The sequence below is a fragment of the Amblyraja radiata genome, chromosome 1, assembly GCF_010909765.2.
Source record: "Amblyraja radiata isolate CabotCenter1 chromosome 1, sAmbRad1.1.pri, whole genome shotgun sequence".
Classification (NCBI taxonomy): Eukaryota; Metazoa; Chordata; class Chondrichthyes; order Rajiformes; family Rajidae; genus Amblyraja; species Amblyraja radiata.
The window spans coordinates 110,664,332-110,683,954 of NC_045956.1; the positions used below are offsets into that span (position 1 = coordinate 110,664,332).

General features: G+C 37.1%; 1 protein-coding gene across 8 annotated transcripts in view; it reads left to right on the forward strand.

Moving 5' to 3' along the window:
* The window catches only part of exoc1 (exocyst complex component 1), a 68,287-nt gene that overhangs the window by 35,240 nt on the left and 13,424 nt on the right, over positions 1-19,623 (forward strand). For 2 of the 8 annotated variants that reach the window (XM_033028953.1, XM_033028970.1), the window contains 7 exons: positions 392-445; positions 2,410-2,559; positions 5,399-5,504; positions 8,014-8,058; positions 12,734-12,897; positions 14,440-14,550; positions 17,858-17,940. In XM_033028953.1, the coding sequence (XP_032884844.1) occupies positions 392-445; positions 2,410-2,559; positions 5,399-5,504; positions 8,014-8,058; positions 12,734-12,897; positions 14,440-14,550; positions 17,858-17,940 (713 nt within the window). The remainder of the gene's footprint in view (positions 1-391; positions 446-2,409; positions 2,560-5,398; positions 5,505-8,013; positions 8,059-12,733; positions 12,898-14,439; positions 14,551-17,857; positions 17,941-19,623) is intronic. The other 6 variants (XM_033028987.1, XM_033028995.1, XM_033029004.1 and 3 more) reach the window with 4 other exon arrangements.

Consider the following 19,623-nt stretch of genomic DNA (forward strand, 5'->3'; position numbering starts at 1 on the left):
ATGGGTGATCATTGGTCGGCGAGGATGGTGGGCTGAGAGGCCTGTACCTACACTGTATCTCTAAACTAGGTAGGATAGATGGTCAGAACCATTTCCCCCCCAGAATGGAACAATCAAATACCAGAGGGCATAGCTTTGAAGTGAGAGGGGCAATGTTTAAAGAAAATATGTGGGGCAAGTTTTTTTTTACACAGAGTATGATGAGTGCCTGGAACTATAAACCACGATTGTTGATAACATTGTAACTTTGTAACTAATTTATAGACGTTAGTTTTTCACATAGCCGCTTGTATATTTAGTGTTATCAGTATTCTTTCAGGCTCTGGTACATTTCTGCATCGGTTCGCCTTTTCATATATCACTCGTTTCATTTTTATTTTGTTTTAATCAGTTTACTCAGACTCTCACCCTATACTATCGCAGAGCCTCCTACCACTCAGTTTCTGTGAGTACACTGAGCATGAGGTACTTTTTCAGCTCTTGCGGCTGGTTGGGCTTTTAAATATTTGATTACTAAATGCAGCTTTCTACATGTGTGTTTTCAACAGGTATCTTTTTAACTGCAACAGCATAAAGTAATGCAAGTTTTGAGTGACAAACCTTCTCCCTTTCAGTAAATACATTAAAGGTTGCATTGGCAGTGCATCAGAAGGTTAATTTCATTTGCAAAGCTTAGCAATAGCTGATACCTCTACAAGCACTGCTTCCTAATCTTAGCATTTGTGATCTTCCATCATAACACTTACAAACTTTGAATTTTAAATCATTGTCCTTGTGTTTGGTTTAATATTTTGCATGAGATATTGATGGTTTTTGACAAAGAATGTTTTTTAAAACTCACCCTTGATGGAGTTTCACAGCTGCGAATTTGTTTTTTTTTTTTCTATGTTAAAGATGTTGCCTGAATACAGTTTTTGGATGCTAGTTCATCTGTGGCAGTTTCTCCCAAACAGCCTCAGCCTAACAAGTTTTAAAGTTTAGAAACAGCTGGTAATATAGAACCCCTTTCTTAATAATAAATTATTAATTTGGTATATCAATAGAATACTTTGTTAAAGGAATTCTGCTATAATGTGTGTTTCCAAATTGGATATAATGCAATTGATGAATTAAGGAGCTCTATTTGTATTATGCAAGTCTAATTGGCAAGAACGTGATTTCAATCAAGAAGGATGGAATCGTATAAAAGTTACTTTAGAAATAGACAAGCAGGAAAGGAAAGCTGTCAGAGAAAATAACAGTTTCATGTAACCTTCAATGTCAGACTTCAATGTCTCTTATCTACAATTGACAGGCAATCATTTCTATTGACACTTACAAAATTATACTCTGTTAAACAATATAACATACAACCGTTGGTATTTTTCAACAAAAAATAATTTGTGGCTATTAAAGACCCTTTTTATTTTTGAAAATCCTGCAGAAAACAAAATTCTAAAACTCTAGCCCCAAACTCACTTTTCTTCATTGATACTATAGTTTTTAATAATGCGGTTTTCTATAACGCAAGGTGTCTTAGAAACACAACAATCCTATTATAGCAGAAGTACTTGTAATGAAAACTCAATTTTTGTCAAAATTTACTCCAACAGTTTAAAACATTTCCTTGGAATGGTGTATCCAGTTGGTTACAATGTTATGCCCTCTGGCTGGCTAATGATTAGAATCATATTTTCAATGAAATTTATTTCCTGATTTCACAAATGGGAGGTAGAGTTTATATGCCTGGGACTCAGAAACAGAATATTCCAAGAAGTGCTTTGTATCATGTTGCAGATAAGACTAGTACCTAGCTTCAGAAGAATATCAATGAAGTAGACTACATGCAGATCGACTCAACAAAATCCAAGCCCTTATATTTAATCATAATAAGAAATTAAGGGGACATTACTTTCACATTCGTAACCCATGGTAAAACTCATAGTGAGGTCTCTATTGTAAAATTACACGCCTTTTCTTCAGATAAGATAATTGACATTAAAATTAACTGTAGATATAATTACTGGTAATTAAAAAAAACACATTTTTGGCTATTCAAGTCGCTAAATGATGGGATTATATAGTTCATAATTTTTTGTTGTGTATTTTGAGCTGTTTCCATTTTCTGTTGATATTGTCTGATTTTCTTTAATGGCTTTCTGTAGATTACATTTATCTTTTATTTGTGCCTATATGTTTTGATTTGTAACCCTATAGCATAACTCTTGTAATAGTCTTGTCACTGCATATAATTTTAATTATTTATTTATTTTTATCCACAATCATTTCCACAGTCTAACGATTTGAGTTATAGTAGCATTGTAGAAAAGAACCATATTAATTTCTAGCTTTTGCACATATTTTCTACAACCTCGTGAGGATTTTCAGATTTTAACAACCATGGTTGACTTGCAGTATTTTTGCTTTTAGGGGCATGATCAAAGCTCATCCATAGCTCAGCACTCAATTGAGCTGACTCTCCCCAAACACCTTCCATTTCATCGAGATCTACTTAGATATGCCAAACTAATGGAATGGTTAAAGAATACTGATCGTGAAAAATATGAAGGCTTGAATAAGGTAGGACTTGAAATGAACTTTTACCATCTTTTTTTGATTATTGGATGTTAACTAAAGGGCACTTGGCTGTCATTTGCGCCTCATTTACACGTCATATGTAAAATAGGTCGACGCGTCGTTACGCGAGACGTCGCGTGCAAATCAGGTGTCATCATGCCGTCTGGTGCGCGTGACGTCATTAGAATACCCCGCGGCGCGCGGCGACGCATGGTTACGCACGGTGATGTAACCATGCGTCACCATGCGATACACGTGAGACGTCGGGACGCAGCGTGCGACGCCAATGCGTCAGTGTGCGTACCCAATGCGTCAGCGTGCGTACACGATACGTCACTCAGGTGGCGTGCAAAGATTTCGTGCAGCACGACATCGCGCGCAACTCCACACTCCTCCACACCTCTCCATGCACCCGTCCCGAGCTACCCACACGCTACCTGTGTGTCACAACGTGACAACCACATTTTGGGAGGTTGCGTAAATGGCGCGCAAATGACAGCCGTGGGACTGGCCCTTTAGGTACAATAATTTGGCAGTGCATTTATTTTGCCTCCTTGCTCATTGCTTAAATATATTTGATGATATATCTAAGATAACCAGTCTAAATTGTGCCAATATTGATACTGATCTCTTTTCTACCAGCTGATATATTAAACATTGTATATTTGTTTTTGTTATTCAGCAGTAAGATAGCTCATGTCTTTTGATAAACCCTGAATTACATCAAAAACAAAGTTGTTTCATGGGCTTGCATGGCAGGATTGGGCGCGAAATCTCCTGCTCTTCCTGAAGTCTCAGATTGGCAGCGCCTTCTGCACCCTGGCAGAATGTGCCAGCTAGCAGCCTTGCTGGAAAGGGTGTGGCACATTGTTGGACTCCTGTCCATCTCCCATTCATATCACTTCTCCCTCTTTGTGCAATCCACCAAACCGCATTGTAACAGGCAGATAAAGAACTGCTGACCAGATTAACAAGTAATTGGTTTGTTGTTAATTCAAGATTAAGATGATTCAATGTAACATTTAAAACCATAATTCAAGAGGGCTGAGGACAGCCTCTGGGCATTTTGAATTAATGATGGCAGAAATGCTGAATAATTTAGATGCACAGGTGATGCATCATACAGATTTGCAATGGAAATAAAAGAATATTATAGGAAAGCAAAAGAAGGCTAAATAATGGTAGCTAACTACTCCCATCTATGTTCTGTCATATTTTATTCGCCTTAGCTTGTTGAAAACATACTATCTTCCAAAGATTAATTAAGACATCCTTTAGGTTCTTGAACAGGAAGGAAATATCATTTTTCTTTTCAATGTATGAACTTTCCATGGTTAATATAGATGTAACGTTGCATGGAATTCTAAAACTAATTTGAAAAATTGCATCAGCAGAGGCACCCAAGGTGATGCTCATTATGATTTGAACTTGGGACTAAATTTCAAAAATGGGTTTTTGCTCATTAATGGACACACGATATGTATTCTTTGGGATAAAATAAATCACGGGAATCCCAGGTGAAGGCTACATAGGGCTAAAGAATAAAAGCTGATTGTTGAACATCATGAATGAGGCAATTGTGCACAATGACCATTAGGCATAGCCAGTTGATGGATATTTTCTGATATGACTTGCTGGCAATGGTAAAGATTTAAGACGTAGAATTTAAATGCAACCGCAAAGTAAGGAAGGATTTCTCCTCCTAGCAAGGAATGTAGATCAGAAGACTCATGGCAAGACGAATGATGTAAAACTTCAAATTTAATTGATCTGAAGATTGACGACCACATGGTATTATTGGTTATAGGCACAAGAGCTGCTTTAAATTAGTTGCGTCCAATATAAAGAAGCAATTGTTAAAACAAATTAGTCATTAGTCGGAGGTCCAAGAGGCAATGACTTCTTCCTGTTGTGTTCTGTTGACTACAATTTCACTTCCTGCTGAATTGTGCGTTCTCTCAGACTCCTAACTTAAATGCTTTATTTTCTTTGAATATAAAGAAAAAATAGTATATTAAGCTATTATATCTATTCAGCCCTCGTTTTATTTGATATTGGGTTTGTTCCTTCTTTCTCAGGCTTGTGTACACTTCATGTGGGACTTTCACAGCATCATTCACCTTTTGTCACTGTCTTTACTTTAGTGATAAGGTATCAAGTTCTTCCATTGTTCTGTGATTCCTAATTCGGGTATTGGGAATTATTACTTGCTCCTACATTGCTTGCAGATTTAGTTAATATCTTATTCCTTAGACCTTTGCATCAAAAAGATAATTTTCAAATCCAACAGGGAGGCCACTGATAAAATGAGCAAATATGGAAAGTAAACCTTAGTTTTCGTGCAGGTGAAGTGTCTGACAATGGAATGCTTAATTTGAGTCAGCCTTCCAAGGCAGAGTTTGGGTTCTGATAACTAGTTGGTTTGACATTGGAAGTTTGGAGTAGGAGTCTTGAGACAGAGTTGGAATTCTTTGCATGCAGTTCCAGCAAATATTGGAAGTCACTGCTTCATCAGATGGAATTGTTCAGACAAGAAGGTAGTGAGATGCAAGATTTATAGTTCGGCTTAGTTTTTGTACCTCCATAATAAGTCAGCAAATTGCACTTCAGCGCACCGAATGTGATTAAATGGAATTTGTCACTGCAAGGTGGCAGCTTACATTATTACGTCAACCAAAACTTTTATTTTTATTCTGCAGGTTAATTCTTAACTCTTATTGCTTGACCTGAATTGTTTACTCAACGTGAAAATGTAGTGCCTTCATATACTTGCATCTATATTTACATATTATCTTGTAAAATTGAGTGCAAATATATTGTCTGCTTTTCTTTTTCTTTGCAGAACTATGTAGATTATATTTCCAGGCTGTATGAAAGGGAAATTAAGGAATTCTTTGAGGTTGCAAAGATCAAAATGACTGGAACATCAAAAGAAGGAAAAAAGTTTGGTAAGTTGAATCTTCCGCTTGGAAGGAATGGTTTCAAGAAGTGAAGTCCTTTGCAGGTGAAAACAAATCTTGCCTCCAAATCTTACAAAATGAAGAGACTTGTAGGAAGGCAGATGTTTCTTCACTGACATTTATGTTTTTATAATTCTTCCTTTTGCTGTGTGATGCGATTTCTTGTTTAGTTATGCTGATATTTGTTTTTTTTCTTGATTACTTATCAGTTTTTACAATATCTGTTTAAATTGACTTAAAATCTGTCACTATGAATAAAAACAAGTTTAGAAATTAGATATGGATTCAGCTGAATAGTCAAATATTGAGTAATGTTTATGTAGCAAAACGGAGAAATAGAATAGTAATTTTTTATATGGGTTATCTTTAATTAGATGTTGCAAATCTGTCACCTCACCTTTTATTTATTTATGAATCAAAGTAGATTAATATGATATGATGCAACTCTTTGTGTGACGCCAAATCAGTGTAAACTTTCAGGACATTTGGTTATATTATTTCTACTAATTTCTCATTATAATCGTTTGCCTGTGTAGATTGTGAATAAACAAATGATTTTTGCAGCAGTGTAATTCTGCTACAGTCCCAATGATTTCTATAAGTCTTTGTCTTTTTTTCTGAATTTGAGTGGTGGTACAATGGACTTTGCTTAATTTGGGTTAAAATCTGTAAAGATTTATTAAGAAAAAAAGAATGAAATTCAGCAAGTTGATATTAAACCAAATTGAATTTGATTTAAAAATGTTTGACCTTACAAATTGTATTTTTATTCTTAGCAAGAGTTGCCTTTTAGGTTTCAGTGGTTGAAGAAAATCAATATCAGACATGTTTGTAATTACATGTTTCTAAGATTTGTAATTAAGTAATGTTAAGAATGTTTTGGCTAATTTGATTAGGAGTCGTTTCCAAGATAATAGGATGCTAACCACTCAGAATTATAGCCTTGGTTTCAGTCCTGTTCTCTTTGCTGGCTCATTTGTACCTACTCCCCATGGCCTGCTTGCTTTTCATAGTAATGTGCCTTCCTCTGCTTTATATGTTTATCAGCTCAAAACCTAACTACCAAACTCTAACATGTCGCATTGGTGCCCTTAGAACAACAAATATTCTCTTAGCTCTTTTTATCACTCTCCTGATAATAATTTTAAATTGATAATAGTCCTCCTTATTGCTGAATATTCTGTATAAATTAATTTTGCCAAAGGCCTGCAAAGTTTTTAATATATTGTCAAAATGGCCCAATGAAAATGGATTTAGAACCGCAATTCTCATCTGTAACTCATTTTCTTATCCCCACCATTAGCCCAGTGATCAACACCATGCAGTTCCCTCAGATATCAAGTGGAAGAGTTAAACCATTGGGTTTATTATATTGAAATATGTCTGTTGTACTGCAGGCAGGAATATTGTGAGTTTTCATCTATAGGAGATAAAGCTGTTGGGTCACTTAATCTTTTCAGAAGGCCAATGTGTAAAGCAAGTGAAGTAATGAGTTGTAATTCTAATGATTCTGATTTGGAATTAAGCCATTTTAAGACTGCTGTGTTCATTTTCATCTCCATTGCAAAAAAAAATGCAGAATAATTATAGATATTTGAAGGGAGAATCACAAGACTGATTAAAGTAACGTTGATGGGCATCTCGACGAAGGGAGAGCTGGAGGAGGTAATCATGATTTTAAGGGATAGGTTTAGGTTTATTATTGTCGCGTGTTACAGTGAACATCTTTATTTTGCATCTTATCCAAATAGATCAGATATGCGATATATAAATATAGTCAGTTTGAACTCGAGTACAATTGGCAGAGCATAGGCGAAGATTCAGAGTACAGAATATAGCTCTCAGAATTGTAACAAATCAGTTCCTTACACAATGAATGGATATCTTCATGCAGTACCATAGGTAAATCTGTCAGAAGCCAGACTGGCAGTTTGGTACAAAGGAAGTAAAGGAGTCAAAATAAATATGTATATATTATGTGTGAGGGTGTGGCAATTGAAATAAGATCAAGAGCTAGTGATAGTGAAATTGAAAACCATTACAGAGTTTATAAAATTATCAGATTTATTAGGAAATACAGTGAAGAGTGTTGTTTAATATTAATTTGTCTTTGGTTAGACAATAGGGTGTTTTTCCAAATCTTCACAATTCACTTCTCCAAAACCCATATTCATCTTGAATACTTCTTTTAAATCTCCCTTAGGATCTTTAGTTTAGTACCCCAGGTCTTCCCTGAGGATAGTTGTAATATAAGTAATGTGCATGTCAGATTGAATTTGTCAGGATAATATCTGTTAAAAGTAAACATGAGTGAATTAGTACATCTGTACCGTAGTGTGCTTTGCTGATGTGTAAAGTAATATACAATGTCTTGCAGGCATGTGCATCTCTTTCTGCCTAGTAGCTAACAAATGTAATTCTTCTGCACCGTTTCTGCCAAAAGCATACATCTTAACCTATCTTTGTGTTTTGATGCCTGCAATCTAATCCCGTGCAGCCACACTACCTCGAAAAGAGAGTGCTGTCAAACAGGATATAGAAAGTGAGTATTGCTTCCTTTGCAAGCTGCTGCCTAATAACCTCAATGAAGACATTAACAACTTAATCATGTTTAACAATATTCACTATTGCTTTACTAAACTGAAGATTTACATACTTGATTTAAAGTAATTCTGTGAAAGTTCACTATCTTTAAAAATAAATTATGCTGTCACTTTCTTGTTTGGACAATGAAAATGGTGGCTTTTTAATATGTGGTGTATTATTTCAATCCAGCCACTCCACTTTCCTCCCATGTTCAATTGCATGTAAATTAGCTATTTGTATTGGTCTACCATGGTGCAGGAAGAAATTTGCACATTGGGTTTACAACATGGTAAGGCAATTAGCGAATCTATATTTTTGTGTATGTCTGTGCCTTACAATAATCTTGCATGAATTGAACAAACTAAGCACAACTTCTGATAATCATGGGCCCCAAGTTGATTCTTGGTAAATGGAAAATAAAATTGTTATGGAAGCTTTCTTCTGAAAGTTGGTGGAATAATATTTAGTGTAGGTATTTACAGGCATTTTAACCTTCTCATAGTTAACCCAAAACATGTTAACCATAAACCTAAAATAACCATCTATTTTTCAATGGAAAAAGGGCTTTGTTAAAAAGATTTTGGGGAAAAAATCAGTTCCTTGTGGATTCTAATTTATCAATATCAGTTTTATTCGTCACTTGCACATAAAGTGCAAGTGAAATGAATTTACCAGCAGCGGTACAATGAAAAAAGAACGCACAAAAACACAATAAAAATTTAACACAAACATCCACCACAGCATTCATCACTGTGGTGGGAAGGCACAAAATTTGGCCAGTCCGCCACCATTCCCCCGTGGTCGGGACCGCAACCCTCTGCAGCTGCGGGCGTCCAGATGTTCAGACAAGGTAAAGTCCAGGTAAGTCCTGAATCGGTGCTTCCCCTCCAGAGACCGCGGCTTCAGGTTGTTGTAGGCCACAGACCGGAGGTCGAAGATTTAAAATTCCCGTCGCACCGCAGCCAGAAGCACCGCATCTCCTCTCCAGGGGTCCCAGGCGAGGCACCCCGCTCCTGATGGTAAGTCCCCGCCGCGCCCGCGGTAGAAGTAGGCCGTAGGCCGGCGGTTGGAGCTTCTTCTCCTCCTGGGTCCCCAACGAGGGATCCCAGATTGCGGACGCCGCGCCAGCTGGAGACTGCGGCTTCAGGCTGCCGCAGTCCAGCGAACGGAGCGCGAGCCCCGGCGAGGGCTCGCCCGCTCCACGACAAGAGTCCACGCTGCGCCCACCGCTGAAGCCCCGGGCACGTCTCCAGGAAAGGCTGCACCGATCCTCGATGTTAGGCCACGGGGGAGGCGACATAGGAAAAGTCGCCTCTCTGTGGAGGAGGCGACCGAAACAGTTTCCCCCTTACCTCCCCACACCACCCCCCACACAAGACACACATAGGAACATTAAAAACATTCATTAAAACACACAAAAAAACAAAAAAAAGAAGAAAAAACTAGCACGCTGCTGGCAGGGCTGCCGGCTTGCAGCGCCCCCACCGACCGAGGTTTAAAAAACAGTTGGATCACAAAATGTTATTGCTATTGTACTAAATGATACAGAAATTGTGGGGTTTTTTTTGGTATTGACAGTTGTATTTGATTATTAATGGTATGTTTTGAATATTTCATGAATTAATTTACAACTAAAATCAGGCTGTTCCAAATCTTTTAAATGAATATTGTAAAGAGTTAAGTTGTTTTAATGTTCTCTGGCCTGTCTTGTTGAACAGTAATGCTCCTGGCATGAGCCAAGTTTTAAACATTAGAAGATTAAAAATATCTCAGATAAGCACTTAAACTTGGAATGAATGATGCACTGCTTTTGTGTCTTTGAAATTGGTTTTAATCCCACTTGGTCTTATAAAATACAACAGAGCTTTTGTTCCTGATAATGCTCTGTTTAATACAACATTTATCTTTGGTTGTATCCACCCCATAGCGCAATTTGTTTACATCATACTCTTATGTATTAAAAATATCTTGGATCTAAAACTTCCAAACAGGACTAGACGAATTTGTGAAATTGTCAGTGAAGACAATTGAGGTGATTCTACAGCTAATTCCTAACTAGAAGACGGAGATCTCCAACCCGCATTCCCAACACAGTGGGCCAGACGCACACACACATTTCCATTTTGAAGTGTTCCCTTCTATTAGAGAAAATATAAATATCACTTATGATTATTGAACAAAAGATCACAATTTTGCTATCAATAATTGGTGAAAAATGTTCCATTACCTGTCACATGTTATCATTTGCATGCAATGATGCTTATGGGGAGCTGGGATTGGCTACATTGTTCTTGCAGATATCTTGTGTAGGTTGTTTGAGCCAAATGATGCCACAATACTATCATTCTAAATATTTCTGTTTTCGTTTGATTTCTGAAAAGATCCATTTGTCTTTTGCATGTTATCAATACAATGTCCATATTCCCATCTTTTTTTTAAATAAAAAAGGCAATTTAGTGCACGTTTGCTCAGTTATGGTACTCCACTCACTTGAGTCAAAAGGCTGAGCATTTAAACTTTGCTGCAGTGATGTGAATACATAATCTAGGCTCTGTCTCTGCAGTATTGAGGAGTGCTGCAATGCTGACATACCATCTTATTGTGAAAGGTGTTAAGCCAAGGCTTTATTTTGTCATTTTGGTGGATGCAAAGGGTCTGATGCAAGGGTTGCTTTAAAAAAAAAGAAAAAAGTGATCTAGCTCTCCAAATCTTGCAGGATATATATTCGTAAGTAAGCGTCACCAGAATAAATTACGACACAGTAGAGAAATGTACCTTAAAAATGTGTGTTGGATTCTCAAACCATGATTATAGATTAGAGCGAAATTCTGATGTGCTATTTTGTCTTTGATACTGTAATATTTTACTCCGCCTCAACTTCCATAAACAGTTCCAACCCTTCCTTTAACATTGAGGCTTTTATTATTTTATTCTGCTCAAATTAATTTGTCTTTATGGTTGCCATTTTGTAAAAACATCTGTTAGCTTTCGGAGAGATAAGCCTAAGTACAACAGTGTCCGATAAAGATTGTTTTTGTATGGCTCCACGGCCTCGTGCCTTTCTTAACAAGATTCACTGTACTGGTAATGTTTATTTTGGATGTATACATTACACTGAATTAGGAGAAAACCTGGCAATGTATGCCTTCAGGTTTATGAAAATAATTGGCACTTAGAGTATAAATTGTTAGATGCTTAGGAATCCATAGATAAAGTTCCTAAAGGCTTCTGTTTTATTTGCAAACATTTAAAAAGAAACCTGCATTTGCAGGAAATCTGGAATAAAAACAGAAAATGGTAGAAACATTCAGCAGGTGAGACAACGTCTATGAAAAGGGAAATAGGGTTGATGTTTCCCCATAGTTCCTACATTTTATCATTTTATTTTCCTATGGCTCTCTCCTATCTGCCACTTCAACCAACTTACTTCCCCTCTTTCCCTGTTCTGCCAAAGGATCTTAAACCTGAGACTTTCTCTTTTCACACATGCTGACTGACATGCCGAGTATTTCCAGTATTTACTGCTTTTCTTTCAGATTCACAGCATCTGCATTTTTTGTTTTATTTCCATCAAGAAAATATTTTTAACTGAATATTAAGAATAGACTAGAATTAGGTTTGTAAATTTAACAAGAACAGCTCTCTTCAAAGTGTCATTAATGTGCAACGTAGCAAAGATGAGCAGGAAGCAAGAGGATTGAGTAATGTTTAAAGAGCAACAGACGATAACTAAAAAGGCAATACGGCGAGAAAAGATGAGGTAAGCTAGCCAAGAATATAAAGGAGGATAGTAAAAGCTTCTTTAGGTATGTGAAGAGGAAAATAATAGTTAAGACCAAAGTTGGACCCTGCTAGAGGCAGGAAACATGTTCCCGATGTTGGGGGAGTCCAGAACCAGGGGCCACAGTTTAAGAATAAGGGGTAAGCCATTTAGAACGGAGATGAGGAAACACTTTTTCTCACAGTGAGTTGTGAGTCTGTGGAATTCTCTGCCTCAGAGGGTGGTGGAGGCCAGTTCTCTGGATACTTTCAAGAGAGAGCTAGATAGGGCTCTTAAAGATAGCAGAGTCAGGGGATATGGGGAGAAGGCAGGAACGGGGTTCTGATTGGGGATGATCAACCATAATCACATTGAATGGCTGTGCTGGCTCGAATGGCCGAATGGCCTACTCCTGAATCTATTGTCTATTGTTCTCAGTTCTTCGGCAAAGATGAGTTTCACTTGTATGAATGGTATTTTCTCAACATTGAGTGATGGTGGTTTTAATTTTGGTTCAATTACTTAATTAATACTTTTTACTAAAAACCATAAACTCTGCATAAAACTAATATTGTCTAGGAAAAAATATGTTCCACTTCATTTGAGTTATTTTTAAATTATCCCTCAGAAATATATATATCATATGTAGCTGTACTAATTTTAAGTAGCTGGCAGTGAGCAGTCATGCATGCTGAACAATTCTGGGCCAATGGTTATGTTGAATTATCGTCTAAAATTTCAATTAAAATTGTGACACTGAATTTCAATGTCTGATATTCTAACCACACGACTAATGTTTGAATACGGCACATTTTGAGACACGAATGCAGTATAATGTTGGTATCATTAACTTAGATTTATTGGCCTGCAGGTCTTCATGGAAGTTCTGGAAAGCTTACAGGTTCTACCTCAAGCCTCAACAAGTTGTCTGTTCAGGGATCAGGAAATCGTCGCTCTCAGTCATCCTCGCTACTTGACATGGGGAACATGTCTGCCTCAGACCTCGATGTAGCTGATAGAACCAAATTTGATAAGGTGTGTAACATAGTTAGTTAACATAATGAACACTTGGTTTTTCAGAACTTATTTTGTGTAGTGTTTGAACCCAAATACAACATGCATGTGTGTTATTAAAATGCTATTATTAGATGCTTCCATTGAATGGTTTATATATATATGCTGGTTTAAAAATTAAAAATCCAGCCTCTGAATTCCGAATTTTTTCATATTGTGACATATAAATAAGCAAAATACTCATTTCATATACCCTCAAGTGCACTGGTTATTCATGAATAAGTTAATTTAATTCAGAATAAATACGGACCACGGTTTCTTAAAAGAAAAACGTAGTCCTAGATGTACATAGAACATAAAAACAAATGCTGGATATATATGAAGAAAATTAAAGACCTTAAACAATTCTCTCTCTACTGATGATGTCAGATTTGAGTACTAAATTGCAACTTTTCTCAGTCTTGTTCAAGATGTGAATTTTGAATACTTTCATATTGAAAAGTGGGACAGTGCAAAATACATTATCCCATTCTAATAGGCACTTGGCATAGCCAGATTAAAATGTGCATGAAGCACGTTTTTGCAATGTTTATTGCTTATATGGCAGGCTTATTACAATATAGCCAGCTGTTGTGAATAGTTAATGCTGTTTACTTCATTAGCGGAAAAGTGTCTTTGGATTTCCTGAGGTTTTTTGTATCAATTTTCTGAAGGGAGATGAATTTCAACTGTAGTTGTGCATCTGTCAAAATGTACTTGTAAAAGTATATGATAAACTTCACCAGTTGCTTAGTAGGCCATCAAACTTTAAAAACTTCAGGAAAACCTCTTCCTTTTCTCCAGAGATACTGCCTGCACTGCTGAGTTACTCCAGCAATTTGTGTTTGTCTACAGGAAATCCTAAGACACTTGACTTACATGACTGGAAAACTGCAACATCAGGCTGCCCAAATGGTACAATCTGTAGAACATAGCCTTCTCAGAATGCACTTTTATGTATCTTTCAAAACCTTGGTATTTTATAGCCAAAAAAGACACAAAATGCTGGAGTAACTCAGCGGGGGCAGTCTGAAGAAGGGTCTCGACCCGAAACGTCACCCACTCCTCTCCAGAGATGCTGCCTGCCCCACTGAGTTACTCCAGCATTTTGTGTCTATCATCGGTTTAAACCAGCATCTGCAATTCCTTCCTACACTTATAGCCAATTAAGATATTTTGAACTATTGTCACTGTTGCAATGTAGAAAATGCAACTTATTCCACAGATAATTTTTGCAAGGATGGCATTCATCTGGGACATACATTTTATTTGTTTTAATGATGCATGTGGAATGACATTCAACCTGGATTTATTAGTAGTAATAATAATTACTTTGCTCTGAAGATCAGAAAAATTCTGCCATGTGGAGAAATTTATCATTTTCAAACTGTAGGTTTAGTAAAGATGATATTTGATATTATTATTGATCAGTAAATTCTATTCAGATTACATGACTCGCATGGCTGAAAAGATGTGTGTTATGAATCTTTACGATGCAACTAAATAGTGTTTCCATTTATGCAGATTTTTGAGCAGGTCTTGAGTGAGTTAGAGCCTCTGTGTTTGGCTGAACAAGACTTCATCAGCAAATTCTTCAAGCTACAACAAAGTCCAGCTTTACCAGGATCAGTAGTGGTATAATGTTCATATTCTACATACGTAAATAAGTTTATCTGTAACTGTGTAAAGGGAGCCCAGACTGGATATTGAGTGGCATAAGTGAAGGTGTGTTAGTGGGAAATGGATGAAAGGATTAGAAATATTTTGTTGGAGGTTGGAGGGTGGTGGGTGTGGGAGATGCTTGGTTGGTGGATCTGTAACCATTGGGTGGATGTGAAAGTGCTGCTGGACAAGGGGTAGTGGGAGGATGAAGCTGAGCAGTTACATAGATAAATAGAAAACAGGTGCAGGAGCAGGCCATTCGGCCCTTCGAGCCTGCACCGCCATTCAATATGATCATGGCTGATCATCCAACTCAGTATCCTGTACCTGCCTTCTCTCCATACCCCCTGATCCCTCTAGCCACAAGGGCCACATCTAACTCCCTCTTAAATATAGCCAATGAACCGGCCTCAACTATGGCAGAGAGTTCCAGAGATTCACCACTCTCTGCGTGAAAAATGTTTTTCTCATCTCGGTCTTAAAGGATTTCCCCCTTATCCTTAAGTTGTGACCCCTTGTCCTGGACTTCTCCAACATCGGGAACAATCTTCCTGCATCTAGCCTGTCCAACCCCTTAAGAATTTTGTAAGTTTCTATAAGATCCCCCCACAATCTCCTAAATTCTAGCGAGTATAAGCCGAGTCTATCCAGTCTTTCTTCATATGAAAGTCCTGACATCCCAGGAATCAGTCTGGTGAACCTTCTCTGCACTCCCCCTATGGCAATAATGTCCTTCCTCAGATTTGGAGACCAAAATTGTACGCAATACTCCAGGTGTGGTCTCACCAAGACCCTGTACAACTGCAGTAGAACCTCCCTGCTCCTATACTCAAATCCTTTTGCTATGAATGCCAACATACCATTCGCCTTCTTCACTGCCTGCATGCCTACTTTCAATGACTGGTGTACCATGACACCCAGGTCTCGTTGCATCTCCCCTTTTCCTAATCGGCCACCATTCAGATAATAGTCTGCTTTCCTGTTTTTGCCACCAAAGTGGATAACCTCACATTTATCCACATTATACTGCATCTGCCATACATTTGCCCACTCCCCCAGCCTATCCAAGTCACCTTGCAGCCTCCTAGCATCCTCCTCACAGCTAACACTGCCCGCCAGCTTAGTGTCATCCGCAAACTTGGAGATGTTGCCTTCATTTCCCTCGTCCAAATCATTAATATATATTGGGTGCATGTGACCATTGGGTATATCAAGGATATCAAGGATATTATTTTAATCTATCCAAGTCAGATTCCCAACATCGGATGGTGCAACCTAGGAAGTGGTAGCCGTTGGGTTCCGCTCTGCATTATCATGCTAGGTGTTCAATGGCACAGAGAAAAATAATGGAATCCGCAACTTGCAGTTGGTCCCCATTTTCTCTTACGATTAAAATTGATTCAAACGATGCACAAAAGTACGGGTCAGAGAAGAACAAATAATCCATGGATTATTGATATGATGATTCATAATATAAATTAATTGTTATCGTTTTAATATTTGACCCAAAATGCTTTTATCCTATTCAATACAGTGGCCCTAATGAAAATAACAACCTCCAGTCAGACTGCGGTAGATAAGAAAGCTAAATACATGTTGAAAGCAGCACCTTGTTCGTCACTGTGTATCTTAAATTCTTCAGGATTGTCTTTGGAATGAATGAAGAATTTAGTAAAGAATGAATGAATAAAGAATCTATTTAAACAGTTAATACGTTCCATTTCCTTTTAAAAAGAGCTTAGTGATTTTAGCTTGTATGGACAAAGTATTTCCTCTATTATACAAGTTTGAAACCATTAAAATTGCATTGCTCGTCGATAAAGATAGCGCCATGTAATCATTCCTATGAATAATAAAGCTTTACTGGAAGTTCGGTTGAGACATTTAAACTGATGTTACACCACCAGTTATAAATGCTTGGGAAAAGGAGAATGATATGTGCTACCAACTTTGTACTTGAGTCAGTTTTAGCATGTTTGATCAGCCCAAAGTTTTAACCTTATATTTAATCATATGAACTGACAAGACAATTAATTCTTAGTCTGTGAGAACAAACCTTTTTTATGCAATAAGTGATTCGAGACTATAATACAATGCCAGGATTTGGACAGGAGGTAGATTCAACCGTTGTGTTCAGAAGAAAATTGGATAAATGCTTTAAAGGAAAGAACTTGCATAATTATAGGAACATGGCAATGGAGTGGGTGCTAGATGTACTGCACTTGCATTAAACCGGTGCAGAGTCCAGGGTAAATTATCCCTTTATGTGATCTTCCTGTCCACAACATTCTCCACCCCCCATTCCCAACTCACATCTGTTTAGCAGTAAATACTGACAATCTTCCCGGATTGTGTCAATGAAAGTGTTGGAAGACCAGGTCAGTGAAACAGAATTGGTTTGAAGCATTTCTCCATTCAAAATTCTTGTACTATATTCAGACTTCTGATTCTAACTGGCTTGCATTGATCTGAGTGGTATTAATTGGTTTGCATTGGATGAATACAAAGCATCAGGAGTATTAAATATACACTTTATTTGTGACTAATGTTAATACAAATGGATAATTGAGCAAATGGAAAGTCAATGGATGTTCTTGGGAGTGAGGCCATTCATCTGTGATACTGGCTCAGTCTTAGTACAAACTGACTTGCTGGGCATGTCCTGTACCCCTGCATTTCACCACTCCTACATTCCTACGTCTGAGTTCTCATTCTCTACGTGCCGTCACTCAGAGCTTTAATGAACAAAGTGCCATGTTTTCCTTCCCTAACTGCCCCCAATAACTCATCAACCCAAATGAAATTGTTTTTCAGCGTATCCCACAATAACCCTGACCTTGCCCTTTGAGATATTCCCTGCACCATTCAAAGCCTCCTCACCCCTCATACAGCACAATATTAACATAATTGTTCACTTTCTCAGGTCAAGGGCCTTCAATCTGAAATGGCCTCTCTGACTGCCTCAGTGTTTCCAGCATTTTCTGTTTTATTTCAGATTTGCAGCATCTGCTAAAATTTGGTTTTCATTCCATGTCAGCTGTAATTGCTTATAAAATTGAAAGTAACCATACAGTGGGATAAAATGTGTTTAGTTCCTATTGGGGAATATATTTCATCAATTCCAGAAAGTTAAAAAAGTTAGATTTAATTATGTATTTGTTAAATTAGCAAGCAATTCATTACAATTGTTTGTATTGCACTGACTTGAATTATATTAAAATTAGTCTAATTGAAATGAGATGTAGCATCTTAAGGTTAATTTGTGTTGTATTCTTTACAGCAGACAGACTCTAATGAGGTGGATGGAGGATATCTGTCTCGGCCACATAATCTTTTAGGAGACAAGTTCTCGGTACCATCTGAGTAAGTTATGCAATTTATTGAAAAATATCCAGGACTGGTGATTTATTGAACACAATTTTTAGAGACCATGTATATTAGGCTGATAAAGAAGTAAAATATTTAAAGGGGCCACAATGAATTAATATTTTCATGTACCTCATTAAACAGAAATACCAAAACATCTTATTAATTGTAATAATTTGATTCTTTACTTGCACGTATTTCCTTTAATTTGTAAAAAAACTAATAGTTAAAAAAAAACTAAAAAATAATAGTCCCAGGCCCATGATTGTAACAGTATAGGTAAATTGCCCTTTGTAAAATTGCTCCTAATCTGTAACTAATGTGCAAATTAGTTATTGTCTTTTTGAAAATTTAGCAATCTACCATGCAATGGGCTTGTTTTTTTTAATAACATGTATCTATCACAATCAATGTTATAATTTTTACTTCAGAAGCTTGAAGACGTAGATCAGATGTTGTTGAATTATAATAAAATAACTGGCAAAATGAAGCCATCACAGGCCACTTTTCTGGTATTTCTTACCGAAGGGCTGGAATTTACAAACTAGGGTTTCAAACTGTAGTTTAAAACTTGACCTCACACTTACTGAAGCTGAATAATCAGCTCCATTCATGCGACTATGTCCTCAATATGCACTACTTTGTGCAGACAACTGAAAACTATATTCATTGTAAACAAATCTACAATTAAAAATGTATATTACTTCTGCTTTACTTCAGTCTTGCATTCTTTGGCCGTTTCTTGATGACCTTTTTTAAGGTTGAGTAAAACAGTCCATGAAATACAACAAAATCGCATTCAACTAACAAGAGATTTCCTATCGAGTTCTGCAATGTATCAAATGGTTGGTTATACCTGGAACCAATGGAGATCAAAAATCTCTCTGAAAATTAACAAAGCTGCAAATCAGTCTGAAGAAGGGTCTCAACCCAAAACGTCACCCTTTCCTTCACTCCAGAGATGCTGCATGTCCCGCTGGTTTACTCCAGCATTTTGTGTCTACCTTCGATTTAAACCAGCATCTGCAGTTCTTTCCTGCTGATAATCAGACAAATAGATAATGTGTTTCCGGGGTTAGTATACTCAAATTAGTAGGTTTCTTATAAATCCATTTGCCACTTAGTTGTAAATCTGTATTCAAATTAACTAATCACTTGAAGAACGAAGGAAATTATGATGCCAAATAATTGTCAACTGAAGCTTGTCTATTTTTATAAGGCCCAATTTAAATGTATTTGCATAGGAACCATCGCTTTTAAAGGAAAACAACATCCTTAAACTCATCTGCAGTGTCTTTTGTATTTTAAGAACACTGACACTCAACAAAATGTAATGTGACTGCCAGATTTCTGTACATCTTAAAATATTTAAAATGCTGAAGCAAACTCTTATTTTTTTTTATAATTCTAGCTCATCGGCAAACATAATATCTTTAAATTGGTGAATTAAAGATTCCGCTCTGATAGGGTACTTTTTTGATTTGATTTGCAGTTCATCTTGGTCGTTTTTCAGATTCTATTCTACTACAGTGATTAGAGTACTTTTGTGCAGTATAGTAAACCTGGGTTTCCTTTGGGTGCTCCAGTTTCCTCCTTTATCCCAAAGATGTGCGGATATACAAGTAAATTGCCCTCTGTAAAATTGCCCCTAATCTATAGGGAGTGGATGTGAAAGTGGGA